The 23,344-nt window shown below is 47.9% G+C and overlaps 1 protein-coding gene across 1 annotated transcript; it reads right to left on the reverse strand.

Annotated features, from left to right (window-relative positions):
* Positions 1–724: 724 nt before the first annotated feature.
* Positions 725–17,682, reverse strand: LOC140389194 (EEF1A lysine methyltransferase 3-like). Its single transcript, XM_072473357.1, has 3 exons — positions 17,515–17,682; positions 2,269–2,380; positions 725–1,140 (listed from the first exon to the last, which is right to left on the reverse strand). The coding sequence occupies exons 1-3, from the start codon at positions 17,680–17,682 to the stop codon at positions 725–727; spliced, it is 696 nt and encodes a 231-aa protein (XP_072329458.1).
* Between the last annotated feature and the right edge of the window lie 5,662 nt (positions 17,683–23,344).

The following is a 23,344-nucleotide window of genomic DNA, read 5'->3' on the forward strand; positions in this document are numbered from 1 at the left end:
CCCGCCGAATATCCGGTGCCGGAGACTTTGGCAACCGGCGGGGGCGGGATTCACGCCAGCCCCCGGCGATTCTCCGACCCGGCGGGGGGTCGGAGAAAGACGCCCAGGCCTGTGTTCATGCACGTTTGTAGCAATTGGACAAGCTGTTTGTGGTTGACTTCACTGCTCCTTCAGCCAGCAGAATGGGTGAATTCCAAATCTGCCTCAACAATGCACTGTGAGAATTTGATCGCCTTAATCAGGGAGATGTGGTCCCTGGTTAATATCTTAGTCAACACACCTCTGCCCTGTGTGTTAAACTCTCTCCTAATACCGCACTTCATTGAAGGGTAAGCTTAGTTTACCCCGGGATCCAAGACTGAATTTGTACCCAAGACCCCATGACACAGAAACAGTATCGTCTCTGGCAAAAGCAAACTTTCATTAAGCCTTCAGTGCCTGTGGACACCTGGAAAATGGCAGAAGTTTTCCACATGTAGTCTATTAATTTTTATGAGATACTCATGTGTAAATGGCATGAGATCAAACGGTATGTTGGATTTTAGATATAAGTTAATGAATCGTATAATTTTTCTTTCCAATCACTCGGTGAGGCTTCTAGTTGGAATGGGTGAAAAATAAATGTAAATTATAACATGCGAACAATGAAAGTTATTTAGTGAAAGATAATATTTGAAGAAAACATTGAGCTTAGAATGACCCAATCAAATGACAAACCAACTTCTCATTCTATAAATTGAGGGGATGTTGTGGTAGGAGTTTTGTCAGTCATTCTGTAAATGTTAACATCTTTGACTTCACATCTGCAAACTAGCTCAGTTTCAAAATACTGAGACAGGGTCAAATACGCCTGACTGATCAGTTTCGGGCTGTAGAACATCGTGGAGGCGAAATACACGATGGTCTTTTCGTTGCTGAGGTGCAGAAGTGTTTCCAGAATTAAAGGAATGTTCTGAGGAAAATACAAAATGTCCGAACCCAGGATATAGTCATAGTCGGAGGGGAACAGGGGGTGGTCACGGCCCCAGCGGAGGGCACGGACTTTGACCTGAAGTTTGAAGGAAGAAGGGATATTGAAAGACACATTCCGTTCGATTTGATTCAGCAGCTTCGGTTTGTCTGTAATGGTGACATCTCCACCTGAAAGAAGAAAAAGAGAGAGCTAACTCAGTTACTGATGTTATGATATGCAAACATGCAGATAATGATATACAGACAGGCACAGACAGGCAGCTAATGAACACAGAGAACAGGACATGACCAATGAGCAGGCAGGACACTCAGGGGTGGTATCTCACTATAAAAGGCACGAGGCACTCACACTCCGCCTCTTTCCACTGATGAACATCTACAGAGTGAGTCAGGGTGTATGTACAGTATCACACCTCCAGAATGTGGCGAAGAGCTAGTCTGGTTCAGTCAGACAGAGTAACCACACTTAGGTTAGCAGAGAGTCGACCTCATAGAGAACTGTGCGAACTGTGCAACTGGTTCAATAACTCAGATTGAACTAACTTCAAGGTCTGGAGTATCTTTTGGTTAAAGCTGCATCCAGTTGCAGCCTGTGTTATCCCAGAGGACATAACACAACAACTGATATCCTGCGAATGATGACACATCCCAAACTTTAGTCACGGACAACTCAATTATAGTTTACTTTTCCCACATTTTACTCATATTCTCGGAAGGTAACATCGCAAGTCAACATTGACTCTCTCGGTCTGATCACTCTCGGTAAGGAATCAATGTAACGGGGACAGCAGGCTAGAAGCCAGCTCCCCCCCCGCACCCCCCAATGCCTTTCACACTACACTCTTCTCCTCCAATCACAATTGGAGCCTATCAGCGTTTCAGTGGGCCTATCAGCAGCAAAATGCGGGAGAGAAGCCGAGTGTGATTGGAGGAGCAGTCACCTTAAAAATAAACATTGAACTCACTGACCAGCCTGACTGGTATTTCAACCATCTCTCTCAAGCAATGTTTTATAAAACCATAATGTAATGCTCGTTCCTTTTTATTCCAGCCCTTTCAGATCAAAGCCAACGTTGTATTGGCATTTAGAATAATCTTTAAAGATTAAACTAAAGTCTTCCCCTTGTTTCATGCATCCGAGTGGGAAAATCAATCAACAGTGATTGCTAAAGTAATATTTATCAGCCCAAGCATCTCACATCCACGCACACTCGTTGTTGGTCATTAGATCCATTCATACTTTAGAAAATTATACCTTTGTCCCTCCTCTGGTTACATAAAGTGTCTTTTACTCACCCAGAAGAGCAGCAAGAATGCTCACAATTCCAGTGCCCGCTCCAAGTTCAATCACTTTCTTATTCGAAAATCTTATTCCCTCTTTCTCAAAGTACTGACACAGACCAAGAGCCTTTAACATGAAAAAAAAATGTCGATATTACAAATATTACACAGGAATTCAGCAAAGAAAGAGCATCATATGAATACATGAACATGCAAACATACAAATTAAGAGCAGGAATAATCAATTTGCACTCTCGAGTCTGAGCCAACATTTAGAACAGGTTGGCAGATAAGATATAAGAACATAAGAACATAAGAACTAGGAGCAGGAGTAGGCCATCTGGCCCCTCGAGCCTGCTTCCCCATTCAATGAGATCATGGCTGATCTTTGTGGACTCAGCTCCACTTTCCGGCCCGAACACCATAACCCTTAATCCCTTTATTCTTCAAAAAACTATCTATCTTTATCTTAAAAACATTTAATGAAGGAGCCTAAACTACTTCACTGGGCAAGGAATTCCATAGATTAACAACCCTTTGGGTGAAGAAGTTCCTCCTAAACTCAGTCCTAAATCTACTTCCCCTTATTTTGAGGCTATGCCCCCTAGTTCTGCTTTCACCCGCCAGTGGAAACAACCTACCTGCATCTATCCTATCTATTCCCTTCATAATCTTATATGTTTCTATAAGATCCCCCCGCATCCTTCTAAATTCCAACGAGTACAGTCTCAGTCTACTCAACCTCTCCTCGTAATCCAACCCCTTCAGGTGTGGGATTAACCTAGTGAATCTCCTCTGCACACCCTCCAGTGCCAGTACCTCCTTTCTCAGGTAAGGAGACCAAAACTGAATACAATACTTCAGGTGTGGCCTCACTAACACCTTATACAATTGCAGCATAACCTCCCTAGTCTTAGTCTTAACCACCATCCCTCTAGCAATGAAGGACAAAACTCCATTTGCCTTCTTAATCACCTGTTGCACCTGTAAACCAACTTTTTGTGAATCATGCACTCGCACACCCAGGCCTCTCTGTTTTAATATTTTATCATTTAAATAATAATCCCTTTTGCTGTTATTCCTACCAAAATGGATAACCTCACATTTGTCGACATTGTATTTCATCTGCCAGACCCTAGCCCATTCACTTAACCTATCCAAATCCCTCTGCAGACTTCCAGTATCCTCTGCACTCTTTGCTTTACCACTCATTTTAGTGTCGTCTGCAAACTTGGACACATTGCACGTGGTCCCCAACTCCAAATCGTCTATGTAAATTGTGAACAATTGTGGGCCCAATGCTGATCCCTGAGGGACACCACTAGATACTGATTGCCAACCAGAGAAACACCCATTAATCCCCACTCTTTGCTTTCTATTAATTAACCAATCCTCTATCCGTGCTACTACTTTACCCTTAATGCCATGCATCTTTACCTTATGCAACAATCTTGGTCTCAAATCAAATATCCTGCCCCTCCCCCATAACTTGTGACCACTTGTCAATCAAGAAACGAAAATCTAGGTCCCCACCACTCCTCTCACGCACCCCACCCCGCCACACCATCACAACCACTGCCCCAAACTCCCCCCCCCCCCACCGCATCCAGCCGCCACCCAGCAGCGACCCACCCAGGGCAACACCCAGTGTAGCCCCTGTAGCCAATGGTACACCTGGCATCAGGGACGGTGCCAGGGTCAGAGCCCCAACTGTGCCGGCCAGTGATGGGACCAGGGATGAGTGGATTGGGGGGAGTGAGATGCGGGAACGGATCCCGCAAAGCCAAATGGGGCCACCGTGTTACCCGTTGGACCTATTTGGCATGGGTGTATGCACCATGCTAACGTGTCGACATTTCACCGCCTGCAGACATTTCACCGACTGCAGACAATGAATATTGGAATACAACCAGCAATGGTGGCATCCAGCGAATCACCCCAGCCCTGGGGGATGCCCTCCTGCTGTACCAGCGGGAGATCCTCGAGGAAGAGGAGGAAGCTGCAGCAGCGTAGCGGGTGTAAAATGTGCGTGCAGCAGAGGGGTAGATGGAAACTGCCCAGGTGGAAGAGCCACTACAACAGGCCAAGGAGGAGGAGGTTCCAACGAGGTGCCACATGAGGCCTCGCATGTATCGACACCGACTGTCATTCGAGGACCTGCCGGACCGGTCTTGCCGTCAAATGTTCCGGCTGAACATAGAGACAGTGGGCGAAATTCTCCGGAAACGGCGCGATGTCCGCCGACAGGAGCCCAAAACGGCGCAAATCAGACGGGCATCGCGCCGCCCCAAAGGTGCATCTTTGGGGGCCGAGCCCCAACCTTGAGGGGCTGGGTCGGCGCCGGACGAATTTCCGCCCCGCCAGCTGGCGGAAAAGGCCTTTGGTGCCCCGCCAGCTGGCGCGGAAATGACATCTCCGGGCGGCGCATGCGCGGGAGCGTCAGCAGCCGCTGACAGCTTCCCACGCATGCGCAGTGGAGGGAGTCTCTTCCGCCTCCGCCATGGTGGAGACCGTGGCTAAGGCGGAAGGGAAAGAGTGCCCCCACGGCACAGGCCCGCCTGCGGATCGGTGGGCCCCCATCGCGGGCCAGGCCACTGTGGGGGCACCCCCCGAGGCCAGATCACCCCGCGCCCCCCCCCGACCCCGGAGCCCGCCGATGCCGCCTTGTCCCGCCGGTAAGGTAGGTGATTTAATTTACGCCGGCGGGACAGGCAATTTATCGGCGGGACTTCGGCCCTTTTGGGCCGGAGAATCGAGCGGGGGGGCCCGCCAACCGGCGCGGCGCGATTCCCGCCCCCGCCGAATCTCCGGTGCCGGAGACTTCGGCAACCGGCGGGGGCGGGATTCACGCCAGTCCCTGGCGATTCTCCGACCCGGCGGGGGGTCAGAGAATCTCGCCCAGTGTGACATACCTGCAAGATAGTGACACATCTGGCACCACGGGGGTATGGGGAAGACACCCGCTCCCGATGGCAGTCAAGGTGATGATCGCCTTGAACATTTACACCACGGATTCCTTTCAGGTGCCAAGTGGGGACCTGTCTGTGATCTCACTGACCTGGGTGTGCAGGTGCATCCACACCATCACGGAGGCCCTACATCCACAGGTGGATCAATACCTCTGCTTTGATTTGGACCAAGCCCAACATGATGTCCCAGTCGGGGTTTGCCATCATCGCTAGGATGCCCCGTGTCCAGGGGGTGGTCGACGGCATGCATGACTCCTACCTGCAGATAACAGGCTGCTGTACACAAACCGAAAGGGGTTCCATTCGATGAATGTGCAGCTGGTGTGTGACCATGAGCTGCGCATCATTCAGTTCTGAGCCGATACCCGGGGACTGTGAATGACTTCTTCATCCTGTCTCACTCGACGATTCCTGACATGTTGATTCGCACCCCCGGCTGAGGGGTTATCTCCTGGGAGGCAGGAGTAATCCACTGTGGTCGTTGATGATGAAACAAATCTGCTCAACTACGGGGTGGGTCCTGGGTTGGCTGTAACACCGCATCTGGTGCATTGGATGGTGGATGATGACAACCCGCTCTGCGATGAGCTCTGGTGCTTCGCATCGTATGACAACGTCTGACTCCTGCCCGCACCAGCACTTTCCACCATCCACCTGGGTGATCCCTGTCTGCTAGCTGGCCAGTCCATCATGTGGTCCCAATGAATCTCTGAGGTGGCGATGTTGGGGGACGGTTGGGGGAGATGAGGTTGGTGACCATTCCCCCGCCTCCCCACAACGTCTGCCCATCCCCCCTCTGAGCCAGCCCAGACTAGCCAACTCCTCACACCCATCAGTCAATACATGGAGGCAGGTTGTAACAATGGTAACAGGTGTTTATTGTGAACAAATATGTACAGATTTGTGCCCTAACCCCGGTAACTAAACTGTGCCCTGCACCCATGCCAACTTATCTGGTGTCTACTTTTCTGGCCTTACGGGCCTCAACGCTACGTCTGGGTGGGTCCCCAGGCGGTACAGCAGGCGTGTTGGTGGCCTGCTCTGCTATCTGCCAAGATACCTCGGTCCCCGTTAGCGGGCATCATGGGGGGTGACCAAACCTGAATGGGCCGGGCCACTCCTCGGGTGTCACATGTGACATGGTGCCGCCCTGTTCTTCCCGCTGCTCACCAGATGTGCTATGGATGGGATTGGGTGTCCGAGTTTCTGCGGTGTTTCGACACTACCCTGCGGGAGGCACCGGCACAAGCCCAATCACCTTTTCTTCCCTCGTGGTGCCCAATGGACCCTGGGCTGCTCCATGGGACGGAGGTGCTTGAGCAGCTACACCCTGAGGCTCCGCCGCCACCTGGCACTGCCAGTCCTGGAGGCCCACTCTGGTCTCGACCACAGTCTGTGCTCTGGTGGACAGGGAGCACAGGGAGTGGACAATCTCCGTTTGTGACTGCGCCACATCACGCTGCGACTGTGTCACCATCTTCAGGGTTTGTGTCATATCAGACAGAAACTACGTATTCTCCCTCTGGGACTGGGACACCTCCGTCTGTGTCACCTCCCCCACCTGCCTCAGAAGGCATTTGACAAAGTCCCACGTAAGAGATTATTGTGCAAAACTAAAACGTATGGGATTGGGGGAAATGTATTGAGGTGGATAGAAAACTGGTTGGCAGATAGGAAACAAAAAGTAGGAATTAATGGGTCCTTTTCAAATTGGCAGGCAGTAACTAGTGGGGTGCCACAGGGAACAGTGCTGGAACCCCAGCTATTCACAATATATATCAATGATTTGGGTGAGGGAACAATATGTAACATCTCAAAGTTTGCAGATGATACCAAGTTGGGTGTTAGGGTGAACTGTGACGAGGATGCAAGGATCCTACAGTATGACCTGGACAGGTTGGCGAGTGGGCGAATCAATGGCAGATGCAGTATAATTTGGATAAGTGTGAGGTTATTCACTTTGGAAGCAAAAACAGGAAGGCAGATTACTACCTGAATGATTGTAAATTGGGAGAGGGGAGTGTGCAGCGGGACTGGGTGTCCTTGTGCACCAGTCGCTGAAGGTAAGCATGCAGGTGCAGCAGGCGGTAAAGAAGGCTAATGGTATGTTGGCCTTCATTGCGAGAGGTTTCGAGTATAGAAGGAGGGAAGTGTTTCTCTAATTATACTGGGTTTTGGTGAGGTCACACTTAGAATATTTTGTGCAGTTTTGCTTTCCTTCTCTGAGGAAGGATGTTCTTGCTCTCGAGGGAGTGCAGTGAATATTTACCGGACTAATTCCAGGGATGGCAGGACTGTCATATGAGGAGAGATTGACTCGATTGGGATTGTTCTCGCTGGAGTTCAGAAGAATGAGGGGGATCTCATAGAGACTTATAAAATTCTAACGGTACTAGACAGGGTAGATGCAGGGAAGATGTTCCCGATGGTGTGTGTGTCCAGAACCAGGGGTCACAGTCTGAGGATTCAGGGTAAACCATTTCGGACAGAGATGGGGAGACATTGCTTCACCCAAAGAGTGGTGAGCCTGTGGAATTCATTACCACAGGAAGTATTTGATTTTAAAATACTGAATATATTCAAGAGGCGGCTGGATATAGCCCTTGCGGAGAATGGGATCAAAGGCTATGGGGAGAAAGCAGGATTAGGCTATTGAGTTGGATGATCAGCCATGATGGTGATGAATGGCGGAGCAGGCTCGAAGGGCCAAAAGGCCTCCTCCTGCTCCTATCTCCTATGTATCTATATATGTATCTGTGTCTTCGCCACCTTAGTGAGCGCCTGGGCAATGCCACCTACGTTCCCAGCCATGGCCTACTGTGATTGGGCCATGCTCAGGTGCGCCGCTACAATTTTCTGGTGGCTCTGGGTCATGGTCGTCTGGGAGGCAGCAACCCTGTCATGGGCTTCAGCCAGTACCTGCACATAATTACCGTGGCCCCGGGCATGCCGATCCATAGCCGAATCCATCACTCCAATACCTCCACCTTGGACGCCCTACGTGCGATGTTGGCCTGGACCATCCACCCACTCGGATGCTTCTACCTCCTCCTGTTGCAATGGGTCAACTGTGTGGTGTGAACAAGAGAGTGTCCCAGAAGCCCAACCGACATGAGTGTCTCTGGGATGGTGGAAAGTGATGAAGATATCTGTGACCGAAGGTCAGTGTCATCCTCTGACCCGAGCTCTGGGGTGTCCTGAGTCTCAGGTGAAGGGCTGGTGTTCAAGCTGCCCCCATCACCGCCCGGCTACCGGCCAGCTCCAGGGCCCTCTGGTCTGCCATGGTTTGGGACCGCAGGTCTGGTGGTCCCCCTCCTGTCTTCACCCACTCTCGGCGGTTGTGTGCAGCCTTCTGCTGGGGGGTGGGGCACACAGTAAACAACTGTGTTAAACAATGCGACTTATGCAGCCCAGAGGGTGGGAAGCTCGTGGCCTCAGTGGCCAGAGCACCCGGAAATGGTGGCCTTGGGGTACCCGCAGTGTGGGGGTTCGGCTGCCCTCGGGGGGCTGGGTAGGATGCGGATGTGTGCGGGCGGTGTTCATGCCAGGGGCACAGTGCTGCCTACTCACCCAGGCCGCCCTGACGAGGTTGTGCAGTTTTCAGCTGCACTGCTGGCAGGTCCGGACTACATTGCCCATGGCACTGACTGTCTCTGCCACCTATGCCCAGACACAACGAACCGAGGGGGCCGGGAGCCTTCTTCCCTTCTTCCCAGACCGGGGTACAAGGGTGCCGTACACTCCTCCATGGCGTTCAAGAGAGTCTCGTGCCATGCTTCTGTGAACCTGGGTGCCACTCTCCTTACAGCCATCTTCTTGTCTGGGATGACGTGTGTGTGGGGTGTGGGGGGGGCGGGGGAGAATTGTTTATATGCGGCTGCGCTTTTCAGCCTCCTGAGTATCAATCACGGACCCAGCGAATCCTTCTCCATTTTTCATTAGAATCGATTGTGTTCCACGTGACGCCAGTGCTAGTCCCTTCATAGCAGCAGAATCGGTGCCGGTGTGGCGCCCATGTTTCTGTCCAGAAAATCCACGGATTGTCCGTTGGAGTCAACACTTAGTGACAAAAACGAAGAATCCCGCCTCTGATCTACAGGCATTTAGAGAGGCAAGGATTGATTGGACAGTCAGTCTGGCTTTGTGAGTGGGAAATCATGGGCGAAATTCTCCCCCAACGGCGCGATGTCCGCCGACTGGCGCCAAAAACGGCGCCAATCAGACGGGCATCGCGCCGGCCCAAAGGTGCGGAATGCTCCGCATCTTTGGGGGCCGAGCCCCAACATTGAGGGGCTAGGCCGACGCCGGAGGGATTTCCGCCCCGCCAGCTGGCGGAAATGGTGTTTGTTGCCCCGCCAGCTGGCGCGGAAATGCGGCGCATGCGCGGGAGCGTGAGCGGCCGCCGACAGTTTACCGCGCATGCACAGTGGGGAGAGTCTCTTCCGCCTCCGCCATGGTGGAGGCCGTGGCGGAGGCGGAAGGGAAAGAGTGCCCCCACGGCACAGGCCCGCCCGCGGATTGGTGGGCCCCGATCGCGGGCCAGGCCACCGTGGGGGCACCCCCCCAGGGTCAGATCGCCCCGCGCCCACCCCAGGACCCCGGAGCCCGCCCACGCCGCCTGGTCCCGCCGGTAAATACCAGTTTTGATTTACGCCGGCGGGACAGGCAATTTCTGGACGGGACTTCGGCCCATCCGGGCCGGAGAATTGAGCGGGGGTCCCGCCAACCGGCGCGGCCCGATTCCCGCCCCCGCCCAATCTCCGGTACCGGAGACTTCGGCGGGAGCGGGATTCACGGTGGCCAACGGCCATTCTCCGACCCGGCGGGGGGTCGGAGAATGACGCCCCATGTCTCAGGAATCTGATTTAGTATTTTGAAGTGGTAACCAAGAAGGTAGATGTGGGCAGTGCAGTCGATGTTGTCTATATGGTCTTTAGCATGGCCTTTGACAAGGTACCGCAGGGTAGGTTGTTGCACACGGTTAAATCTCGCGGGATCCAGAGTGAGGTAGCCAATTGGGTACAAAATTGGCTTGACCACAGAAGACAAAGGGTGGTTGTAGGGGGTTGTTTTTCAAATTGGAGACCTGTGACAAGTGGTGCGCCTCAGGTCTCAGTGCTGGGTCCGCTAGTATTTGTTATATGTATTAATTATTTGGATTAGAATGTATGAGGCATGGTTGGTAGGTTTTCAGATGACACCAAGAGTGATGGCATTGTGGGCAGGAAATAAGACTATCTAGGATTGCAATGGGACCTTGATCAATTGGGCCAGTGGCCCGATGAATGGCAGATGGAGTTTAATTTAGGTTAATGAGAAGTGAATCATTTTAGTAATTCGAATCGGGGAACAACTTACTCAGTTAATGGCAGGATGTTGGGGAGTGTTACAGAACAAAGGGATCTAGGGGTACAAGTTCATAGCTCCTTGAAGGTGTAGTCGCAGGTGGACAGGGAGGTGAAGAAGGCATTCGGCATACTTGGTGCCATTGGTCAGAACATTGAATACAGGAGATGGACATCTTGTTGACATTGTTCAAGACATTATTAAGACCACACATGGAATACTGTGCACAGTTCTGGGCACCCTATTCTAGAAAGGATACTATTATACTAGAAAGAGTGCAGAAACGATTTACTACGATGCTACCGGGACTTGACGGCTTGAGTTAAAAGGAGGAACGAGATAGACTGGGACTTTCTTCGCTGAAGTGTAGGAGGCTTTGGGATGATCTTATAGAGATCCATAAAGTAATGAGGCGCATAGATAATGTCGATAGTCAACATCTTTTCCCAAATGTCGGGGAGTTTAAAACGAGAGGTTATAGGTTGAAGGTATGAGGAGAGAAATACAAAAGGTTCTAGGGGGGCAATTTGTTTCTCACAGACATTAGTGAGTGTCTGGAATGAGCTGGCAGAGGCAGTAGTAGAGGCGGGCAGAATGTTCTATTTTCAAAACATTTAGACAGTTATATGGGAAATCTGGATATGGGGGGTTATTGGCCAAATGCGGGAAATTGGGACCAGCTTAGTGGTAGAAATTGGTGGCTTGGACATAAACCAGAAAACCCTGTTTAAAGGTGTGGCCCAGCACACAGCACTCAAGACCTGGTTTGGATGCTCTGGTGCACTTTCAAAAACAGCAGGTTTGAATATCTTCCAGAAAACAACTATTTACTTTGAAGTTATCAAGCATTCTGGAAAGAGTTTTTAAAACTGAAGGTAGAGACACACTAAGATACTTGTCTGCCTGAATACAGCAGCCAAATGTGAAAACAAAAGTCAAAAACTCAGAGCCACCAAAAGAAGCACAAACCAAAACGAAAGTAAAACCCAGAGCCACAGGCCAGCTCCACCCACACCATGACATCACTGAAGCCATGTGATAAGACAAAAACATTTCTTAAAGGGACACTCCCATGACAGTACGTTTGCCATTCACATCTGAATCATTAATGGACATAGTAAACGACAAGACACCCAGGACTGATCCCTATGGTTCACATACGCTCCCAGTGACAAAAACAACATTCGACCATCACCATCTGCCTCCTTCCACAAAGCCAATCTTCAATAAAGTTTGCAAAGTTGCCCTGTAACCCCGATTATTGACCCTCACATGCCGAAAACATGTCAGAATCCATACAGTATATCAATTACACTGCCCTCACCTACACACGTTAGTCATCGCCATGAAAAATTCATGTCTAACCAATTATTGAAGGAGTAACCTGTGCTGTGGGTAAAAGGAAACCAATCAATGCACTGCGCTTCGATTTTTTAAATTTGCTATATTTTCCGATTACACAAAGATAGGTAGGAAAGTGAATTGTGATATAAAGACCCTACAATGGCACATAGAAAGATTAAGTGAGTGGGTAATTGTACAGCAAATGGAGTGTAATATGGACAAGGTTATAATTGTCCACTTTGGCAGAAAGAATTAAATAAATAGCTTACTAACAAAATGTGAGAGATTGCAGAGGTCTGAGATTTTTTTTATTCGTTCATGAGACGTGCACGTCGCAGGCTGCGCCAGCATTTATTGCCCATCCCTAATTGCCCTTGAGGGGCAGTTAGGAGTCAACCGCTGCGAGCTCTCCCTAACAAATCCTCTTTTTACTAATCGTTCTCCCTATTATGTATTTTCTTTTCTTTCATTTTATTTTCATGTACTTAATGATCTGTTGAGTTGCTCACAGAAAGATACTATTCACTGTACCTCGGTACACGTGACAATAAACAAAATCCAATCCAATCCAACATTTCTGTGGCTCTGGATTCACAGGTAGGGCAGACCAGGTAAGGGTGGCAGATTTCCACCCCAAAAGGTCGTTAATGAATCAGATGGCATTTTTTTAATGACAATCGACAATGATATCATAGTTATCACTAGTTTAATTCTTTTTCTTACAAATTTAGAGTACCAAATTATTTCTTTTCCAATTAAGGGGCAATTTAGCATGGCCAATCTACCTCACCTGCACATCTTTGGATTGTGGGGGTGAAACCCATGCAGACATGGAGAGAATGTGCAAACTCCATATGGACAGAGACCCAGGGCCGGGATTTGAACTGGGTCCTCAGCGCCATAGTCCCAGTGCTAACCAGTGCATCACATGCCGCCCCTCACTTTAATTCTGGATTTTTATTGAATTAAAACTTCTCCATCTGCAGTGGTGGGATTTGAACTTGGGACTCCTGTATTTCTGGATTATTAGCAGTGACAATACCATTACGCCACAGCATATATCTACCCTACAGGATATTTCCAGCAATTCAATATGGATGGAGTTCTCTTGCCCTTGGATCACTGCTCCACCAGCAGCGAACCCTGGTCCATGGGTTTCCCGGCAGCATGGTGTGACTACAGTGCAAAATCCCACTGAAAAGGGGCAGGAGTAGATAATTCCACCACCAATGAATGGTGCACAGCCAAGAAACACGTGACTGGGGGACCGCAAAGTCCAGCCCAATGCCCCATTGTCCATCTCTCCATCAACAAGTAAATTATTTAAATCAATAATGACCCCACTTTTGACAACTCCTTAATTACACCTTCAGTAGGCACACTGCTATGTGAATTTTTAATAACATTACAGCACAAATATAAAATACATTAAATAACAATTTCGCTATTCATCAACCCGAGCTGCAGAGACTGTCCTAGTGCAAGATCTTGAACAGATAATGCCAACAATAAATTAGAAAAGCTAATATAATGCAATAGAGTGTCTATAGTACAGAAAGAAGCACTTCTTCCCACTGAGTCCACATTGGCCATCAAACACTGGTTTATTGTAATCTCATTTTCCAGCACTTGTTCCAAAGTCTTGTATTTTAGGGGTCACCTATTTAAGACATTATAAGATTTATTTTCGCTCAGAAGGAATTGACACATGAGAACTTCCACCCTCAAAAGGCAGTGGAATCAAACGCGGGATTCTCCTTTTGCACCAGGGCTGACGCGTATGGGACACATTCATCGCCTCCAGGGTGACCTACTGGGGAGGATGCTGGAGGGGGGACTGGCCAGGGGCATGGGCTCCGTAAGCCACCTCAACATATCCTCACTCCCGTCCCTGCGGCAACGCTCCACCTGCAACTCTCTCCATGATACATACCTGTTGCATACAGGTGGGGCCCCAGGGTCTGGTCCATGGGAGGGAGGATGATGACAACCCGCTCTGCGATGAACTCTGGTGCTCCACATCGTTTGACAATGTCTGTCTCCTGACAATGGTAGCACTTTGCACCGTCCACCCAGGTGATCCCTGTATGTGAGCTGGCCATTCCATCACACAGTCCCATCAAATCCCTAGGATGGAGGTAGTGAGGGTGATTGCCAGGTCTGGGGGGGGGGGGGGTCTATGGAATCCAGGCCACCCACATGGTTCGCCAATTCTCTCCCCACCCCCCCCAACGGCCGCCCATTCCTCCCCAATGGCCAGCCCAGTCCACCCGTCACATCCATCTGACAGAGCACGAGGCAGGTTGTAAGGTGGCATCAGATGTTTAATGTAAACATTTACAAATTTGTGCCCTAACTCCTATAACTCCTATAACTAAACTGTGCCCCACACCCACGCGAACCTAACTCGTGTATAACTGTCTGGCCTTATGGGCACTCCGAGGTGGTACAACAGGAGTGGAGGCGGCCTGCTGTAATTCCCGCCCTGTGACCTGGGTCCCCATTGACATTCGTCTTTGGGGGTGACCGGGCCAGGCTGGGCCCGGGTGCTGCTCAAATGGCCCAGGTGGTGTGGTGCCACTCCGTTCTGCCCACTGCCCATCAGATGCACCAGAGACAGGATGGGGGTGGCCGACGCACTGCGGTGTTCCGGCACCTCGCCTGGGGAGTCACTGGTACTAGCCACATCACCTCCTCCTCCCTCAGGGTGTCTGATGACCCCGGGGCTACTCATGGGACGTCGGCGCGGGGAGAGCTATCCCCTGAGGCTCCCTCGGCACCTATTACATCCAGTCCTGGAGTCCTGCTCTGCTCTCGAAAAAGCTCTGCACGCTGGCGGCACAGGGAGTGGATTATCTCAGTGACTGTGCCATCTCCCTCTGGGACTGGGCCATTTCCCTCTGGACACCACAGTGTCCCAGCAGCCTCTTCATTAACATGCCCAACTGAGGTGATTGTCTCTGGGATGGTGGAGGGTGTAGGAGACAGCTGTGACGGAAAATCAATTTCATCCTCCGACCCGAGCTCTGGGGTCTCCTGAGTCTCGGATTAAGTGTGGATATGAAGGAGGGTATGAATGTTGGTGGATGTTGAAGGGCGAGCTGAAGCGGGTGCAAAAGGGGTGGGGGTGGGAGCTGAAGGAGAGGGGACCTGAATGGTAGGGGACTATTTACATTAATGATTTGGATGAGAATGTAGGAGGCATGGTTAGTAAGTTTGCAGATGACATCAAGATTGGTGACATAGTGGATACTGAAAAAGGTTATATAAGATTGCAACAGGATCTTGAACAATTGGGCCAGTGGGCCGATGAATGACAGATTGAGTTTAATTTGGATAAATGTGAGGTGATGCATTTTGGTAAGTCAAATCAGGGTAGGACCTATTCAGTTAATGGTAGGGAGTTGGAGAGAGTTACAGCACAAAGTGATCTAGGGGTACATGTTCCTTGAAGGATGGATAGGATGGTGAAGAAGGCAATCAGAATGCTTGGTTTTATTAGTCAGAATATTGAATACAGGAGTTGAGATGTCTTGTTGAAGTTATACAATATAGTAGTAAGACCACACACGGAATACTGTGTTCAGTTCTGGTCACCCTATTCTTGGAAGGGTATTGTTAAACTAGACAAAGTGCAGAAGAGATTTATGAGGATGCTACCAGGACTTGATAGTCTGACCTATAAGGAGATGCTGGATAGGCTGGGACATTTTACGCTGGAGCGTAGGAGGTTTAGAGGGATCTTATAAAGGTTTATTAAATAATGAGGGGCATAGATAAGGTAGATAGTTAGCATATTTTCCCAAAGGTAGAGGAGTCTAGAACTAGAGGACATCGGTTTATGGTGAGATGGGAGAGATACAAACGAGACCATAGACAAAATTTCTTCACACAGAGGGTGGTGAGCATCTGGAACGAGCTGTCAGAGGCAGTGGTAGAGGCGGGTACAATTTTTTCCTTTAAAAAACAGACAGTTACATGGGCAGGGTGAGTATAGAGGGATATGGGCCAAATGCGGGCAAGTGAGACTAGCTATGCGATAGAAATTGGACAGCATGGACAAGCTGGGCCACAGGACCAGTTTCCACGACATAAACATCTAAGACTATGACTAAAAGGAGTGTTCCCAGCGACCCCAGTGGGGTTTGTTTACTTGAGGAGGGGCGATGTCCTGTAGCCGATAAGGATGGATGGGGGTAAGGCTGTGCCACCCTCATGCCTAGAGGTGGTTTGGCGGAGAGAGTAACGTGGGCATTTAGTGACCGTGTGAGGTTGCACCTCCGGTATTAAGGGCCGGGAGTGTTTCCCCTGTTTGCGTGGCGTTGTGATGTCCATGGTGTGAGTTGTGGGGGACCTGCAACTTAACTTTGAAACCTGGGCATTGCTTAAAAATGGCATCCCAACCTCTGAATAACCAGTCTTGCTGGCGTCATTATTTCACAACTGCAGAAAAGATTCTTCTCTGGTTCCACATCCGTGTCGTTGTGGGCAGTGCGTCATTGACTGGCTGCAAGATTCTCTACTCCTGCCGCCTGAGAATGGGATTTCCCATTGAAGGCACCCCACAATCCTAGAGAACCCACGCGGAGGTGCACTGCCAGGGGGAAAATAAATAGCAAAGGTTGGAGACTTCTGGACTCGAAGTGTGGGATTTTCCAATGGAATCATCCCCCCCCCCCCCCCAAGCTCCTGGATCGTGTGCACATACCTGGCGGAAATCACCCCATGACTCCCGCCCAAAATACGACACCGACATCTTTAGGGAGACTCACACCCGTGATCCTGTAAAATATCAGGACAGGCACGAGTAGATCCAATGGCAAATCCTCCTCTTAACTTGCCTGTTCGGATGTAATCTTCAGTGTTGGTCTGTGACTTGTGACGGAAGTTTAGGTAGGATTTATAATATTCCATTTGGAATTGAAACGAAATGTTTCATGATAATACAATGTGAGAATAGAAAAAGATGATGCAGGTTGACACAAGGAAATGTTATTTTGAACTTGATGTGAGGAACTTGTTCTTCAAGATGTTCAATATACGTTGGGCTAAAATAGAGCAGGTAGAAATGTAATAAGCGAATTATTTCACAAGTGTGTTGAACATTATAATAAGCGATATTGGAACTGCTCTGGATTAACATAGGTTGAATCGTCTTTCTCATCTATGCTGTCGTTGTCAACAGTCATTCTCCAGTACTGTTTTGGGAGTTTGCAATTTTCTAATGTGCAGGAGTCAAGAACTTTAAATATGATCATTGCCAATCTGGGCCTCATGGTAACCAAGTAGTGGCAGACTCTCCACCTTGACGGAGTATATATGCATTAATCCCTGCAGTATTTAAAGATTGCATGTGCTACAGGGCTAGAGTGAAAGATTATGCATAAGAGCAAGAAATTGCACATTTAAGCAAATAGCCTCGTCAACGTCTTCCCATCCTCTCTGCCCTCAAACAACTGCTGGTGAATTATTCGCTCTCGAAACAAACAACTCATCTCTGACAGTTAAATGCAGCTTTGGAAGATTAGTAACATAATCAATGCACCTAGTTCACGTCGGTTGAATCTGCACATTTGACAAAATGAAACTGAGGTGAACTTACAGCTTCCCAGACAATGGTTCCAAACCCTAGCTCAGACACTGGGTTCACACCGATTTCTAATTTGAAACCACAGGTTTCGTAGAATTCTTTCTTTGTGAAATCAACGTCTCCGTGGATGCAATGATAAGAGGTTTTTCCCATCAGTTTCATTATCTTCATCTCAGACATTTTGCCGGATTCTCCTCGGTTAATGGTGGATAAATTTGAAAGGCAGCCGTGTATCTTCACTTGATTCTTTCTCGGTAAAAAAATGAGGTTTTAGAATTGGAAAGTTTGGAAAGATCATTTGCTCTTTTCAGGGCATCAAGCAGAGTCCTGTAAACGTTTAGACGCATTAATGTAGAAATTAGTCTCAGTCGTTGAATTAAAACTGGCGGGGTCCGAGGGGACGCCTGTCATACCTTCCACCCTCAGCAGTATTGAACCAGAGAGAGTGAATATCGAGCGGGTCGGGGACCAAATGATGGATTTGATACCGCTTGCCTTCTGCAACTTCCCAAGCGACTATAAAAATGAACATTGACTAAGGGAAGAGTGGAGCAGTGGAGCTGATACAATTATATCAATGACAACTGCGGGAAGTATAACCGTTCCAAAGAAAGTTGTACATTTTGGTCTGAACATGACGTCTCGTATTGTTTTAAGTAAATGAAACTGTTGCAAGAAACAAATAACAATCTATCAATTAATGACAGAAATTACATTTAGTAATGCACAACATAAAATATTGGCCTTGTGGCGCGAAAGTGCTTCACATTTCACTGATATTCAATCCCAAATTGACAACCTTCAGATCGTGGAAAATATAGAAATTATCTCAACTGGCCACGGAGAAGCATAGAGAGATAGAAATGATACATCATAGAAATGGATCATCCGCCCCATCTTGCCTATGTTGACTCAAAGACACCCAGGAGGGGTTTCTAATCCCATCTTCCTGATCCTGACACATCACACTACAATTTACAGCACTTAAGGTGTAGATGCAGGTTCTTTTTAAAATAGTTTAGGCTATATGTCTCCACCATCAACTCTGACAGGGAATTTCAGACACCTGGCACTCACTGTATAAAAACTGTTTTCTCTCGTGCCCCCTCTAATCCTTCTGCCACTTCGATTGAATCTCCAACCCCGATTTTTGAACTCTCTGCAAAGGGAAAAAGGTTCCTCCTGTCTAGTCTAACTCTACCGCTCACAATCGTGCCACATCTCAGCCTTCTCTGTTCCAAAGAAAACAGCCCAACCTCTCCGATCCCTCGTTGGAGCAAAACGTCTCCAGTCACCGCAGCATTTCAGAAGATTTTCTCTGCACTCTCTCCAGAGCAATCACATCCTTCTAGTAAGGGGGCAACTAGAACTGCACTCATTATTACAGTTGTGGCCTCACCTGTGTCTTACACAGTTGGACCTCTATATCCCTACCTTTGTATTCTATGCCACTACCATTGATAGAGAGCATACCTTTGCCTTCTTTACAACCTTTTTATTTCTCCAATTAAGTGGCAATTTTAACATGACCAACCCACCTATCCTGCGCATCTTTAGGTTGTGGGGGTAAGACCAATGAAGATAGGGGAGAATGTGCAAACTCCACACGGACAGTGGATCTGGATCAAAGCCGGATCCTCAGTACCATGAGGCTAACCACTGTGCCACCATTCCGCTCTCCTTCTTTGCAACCTTATCTACAGCGCCAGGGTCCCAGATTCGATTCCCCGCTGGGTCACTGTCTGTGCAGAGTCTGCACATTCTCCCCATGCCTGCGTGGGTTTCCTCCGGGTGTTGCAGTTTCCTCCCACAGTCCAAAGACGTACAGGTTAGGTGGATGGCCATGCTAAATTGGCCTTAGTGTGCAAAAACATTAGGAAGGGTTATTGGGTTAAGGAGGGAAGCCAGTGCTTAAGTGGGTTGATGCAGACTCGATGGCCCGAATGGCCTCCTTCTGCACTGTATGTTCTATGTACTTACATTGCTACATTTTGGAACCTGAGCACTTGCACACCAACAGTCTCACTCGATCTACTTCTTCTAATATATTTCCATTTATTGTGCATTCCCTTTTCCTGCATAACCTCCGTAAATGCATTACCACACAGTTCGCTAAGTGAAAAAAAAGAAAATTGCTTATTGTCACGAGTGGGCTTCAATGAAGTTACTCTGAAAAGCCCCTAGTCACCACATTCCGGCGCCTATTCGGGGAGGCTGGTACGGGAATTGAACCGTGCTGCTGGCCAGCCTTGGTCTGCTTTAAAAGCCAGCGATTTAGCCCAGTGTGCTAAACCAGCCCCTTAGTTGAACTGCAACTGCCACTTCCCTTTTTTCAAATAAATTTAGAGTACCCTATTCATTTTTTCCAATTAAGGGGTAATTTAGTGTGGCCAATCCACCTACTCTGCACATCTGGGGGAGAAACCCACGCAAATACGGGGAGAATGTGCAAACTGCACACGACAGTAACTCAAAGCCGGGATAGAACCTGGGACCTCGGCGCCGTCAGGCAGCAATGCCAACCAGTCTGCCACCGTGCTGCCCATTTGCCACTTCCCTGCCCACTCCACCAACTGATTTAAGCGATTCTCTACACTCTGAACAACACGACTAATTTTTTTGTCGTCTGCAAATTTCCTAATCGTATCCCGATGTTCAAGTTCCAATTATTAATATATAAAAGAAACAACAGGTGTCCCAACACCGAGTGCAACACCACTTGAAAGCACTTTCCATTCGTAAGGGCTGCCATCGACCATTACACTTTGCTTCCTGTTCCTAAATAAACTTTGTGACTAACATCAGCATTCTTTTTCTGTTTAACCTCCCCCTGTATTTTTCTAGAGAATATTGGGGTCTAGATTTAGCAGTAAAATTCTTATTTATGGAGGGGGAATGCCTGTTTTGAACTCTAAGGACCTCACTTATTAGTGCTTCCCACTGGTTTACAACTGAATTATCTTTTAGCAACCTTGACCAGTCCATGTGAGCCAAATCACTTCCCAGTTTTATAAAATGTGCCGTGCCCCATTTAAAATGCTTACTAATGTACGTATACCTGCAGTTTGATTGAGATCAATGTTCCGGGTAAGTAAACTTCCACATTCATCCAATCTTTTGCTGAAAACAAATCACTTCCATTGGAAATCAGTCTCTGCAGTGTCGCCTGTATCATAATGCTTCTAACCTTTCAGCGACTAGAATTGGAGACGGAATTCCAGAGTTATTCCACCAACACTCTATGTAACTTCATCATTATTCCCACTTACATGTTTCACTTTTTAAATCATGAACATAAGAATATAAGAATTAGGAGCAGGGATAGGCCATCTGGCCCCTCGAGCCTGCCCCGTCATTGAATTAAACATTGCTGATCTTTTTGTGGACTCAGCTTAACTTACCTGCCCGCTCGCCATAACCCTTAATTCCTTTACTGCTCAAAATCTACCTATTTTTGCCTTTAAAACATTCAACCAGGAAGCCTCAACTGGACCGCTGGACATGGAATTCCACCGATTCACCATCCTTTGGGTGAAGGAATTTCTCCTCAACTAAGCCCTGAATCTGCTCCTCCTTATTTTCAGTCTATGCCCTCTCGTTGTGGTTTCACCCACCATTGAAAACAATCTCCCTGCTTCTATATTATCTATGATGTGGAGATGCCGGCGTTGGACTGGGGTGAGCACAGTAAGAAGTTTTACAAAACCAGGTTAAAGTCCAACAGGTTTGTTTCGATGTCACTAGCTTTCGGAGCACTGCTCCTTCCTCAGGTGAGGCAGGAGCAGCGCTCCGAAAGCTAGTGACATCGAAACAAACCTGTTGGACTTTAACCTGGTGTTGTAAAACTTCTTACTGTTCTCTATTATCTATTCACTTCATAATTTTAGATGTTTTAGTGAGATCCCCCCTCATTCTTCTGAATTCCAATGAGCAGAGTCCAAGTCTACACAATCACTCCTCATTCACCACCCTCTCAACTCCAAATCAACCTAGTGAATTTCCTCCGCACCCCTCCAGTGTCAGTACACCATTTTGCAAATAAGGAGACCGAAACTGTACACAATCCGCGTGCTGTGGCCGATACAACTGCAACATAACCTCCCTGTTTTTGAACTCCCATCTCTCTAGCAATAACCTAGAACTTTCCATTTGCCTTCTTAATTACCTGCTGCACCTGCAAACCAACATTTTGCGATTCATGCACAAGGACACCCAGGTCCCTCTGCACAGCAGAATGCTGCAATTTCTAATTTAAATAATAGTCCATTTTGCTATAATTCCTACCAAAATGAATGACCTCATATTCTACAACATTGTCACCCATCTGTCAGGCGCCTGCCCACTCACTTAAACTATCTATATCCCTCTGCAGACGTTCAGTGTCTTCTGCACACTTTACCATTCATCTTTGTGTTATGTGCGAACATTGACACATTACACTTGATCCACAACTCCAAATCATCAATGTAAATTACAAACAATTGTGAGCCCAAGACTGAGGCACACCACTAGCCACTGATCGCCAACCAGAAGAACACCCATTTATCCCACTCTTTGCTTTCTGTTAGTTAACCAATACTCTATTCATGCTAGTACATTACCCGTGAGGTCGTGCACCTTTATCTTATGCAGCAGCCTTTTGTGCGGAACCTTATCAAATGTCTTCTGGAAATCCAGATACACCACATTGACTGGTTTCTCATTGTCCACGTCGCTTGTGATGTCCTCAAAGAATTCCAGTATACATGACCTCTTTCCATGAACCCGTGCTGCATCTGCCCAATGGGAAAAGTTCCATCCAGATGTCTCGCTATTTCTTCCTTGATGGTAGATTCAAGCTTTTCCCCACTTCGGAGGTTTAAGCTAAATGGCCTATAATTGCCTTCTCTTTGTCTACCTCTTTTTTTAAACAGTGGAGTCACATTTGCTGTTATCCAACCTGCCAGAGCCGCCCCAGAGTCAGAGAATTTTGGTAAATTGCCACAAGCACATTTCCTATTTCCCCCGCCATCTCTTTTAGAATCCTGGGATGCATTTAATTCAGGCCAGGAGACTTTTCCAACTAATAATAATCCTTCCTACGTCCTCACCTTCCATAGCCTCTTTGCTATCAATTATTGGCATGTTATTTGAGTCATCCACTGTGAAGACTGACTCAAAATACCTGTTCAATGTGTCGGCCATTTCTTCATTTCCCATTAGTAAATAATCCTCGAAAGGACCAATTTGACCTTTGCCACTCGTTTTAATTTTATATAGTTGTAGTAACGTTTGCTGTATGTTTTTATATTCTGAGCTAGTTTACTCTCATAATTTATCTTACATTTCTTTTAAACATATTTTGTGGCTTTCTATTGATCTTCAAAGGTTTCCCAATCCTCTAGTTTCCGACTAATCTTTGTCACTTTCCATGCAATTTCTTTTAATATGATACCCTTGTTTAGTTCCTGAGATATCAATGGCTGATTATCCCTTTTCCTACATCCCTTCCTTTCACTGGTATTTACGTTTGCTGAGCACTGTGAAAAATTACTTTGAAAGTCCTCCCCTGTCCCACCATAAAGTCTTTGCTCCCAGTCTACTTTAACCAATTCCTCCCTCATTCCAAGTTGCCAAGTGTGAGGCTATCCATTTTGGGAGGAATAACAGCAGGATGGATTATTATTTAAATGGTAAGATGTTAAAACATGCTGCTGTGCAGAGGGACCTGGGTGTGCTGGTGCACGAGTCGCAAAAAGTTGGTGTGCAGGTGCAACAGGTGATTAAGAAGGCTAATCGAGTTTTGTCTTTCATTGCTAGAGGGATGGAGTTCAAGACTAGGGAGGTTATGCTGCAATTGTAT

This window comes from Scyliorhinus torazame, chromosome 14 (genome assembly GCF_047496885.1).
Source record: "Scyliorhinus torazame isolate Kashiwa2021f chromosome 14, sScyTor2.1, whole genome shotgun sequence".
NCBI lineage: Eukaryota > Metazoa > Chordata > Chondrichthyes > Carcharhiniformes > Scyliorhinidae > Scyliorhinus > Scyliorhinus torazame.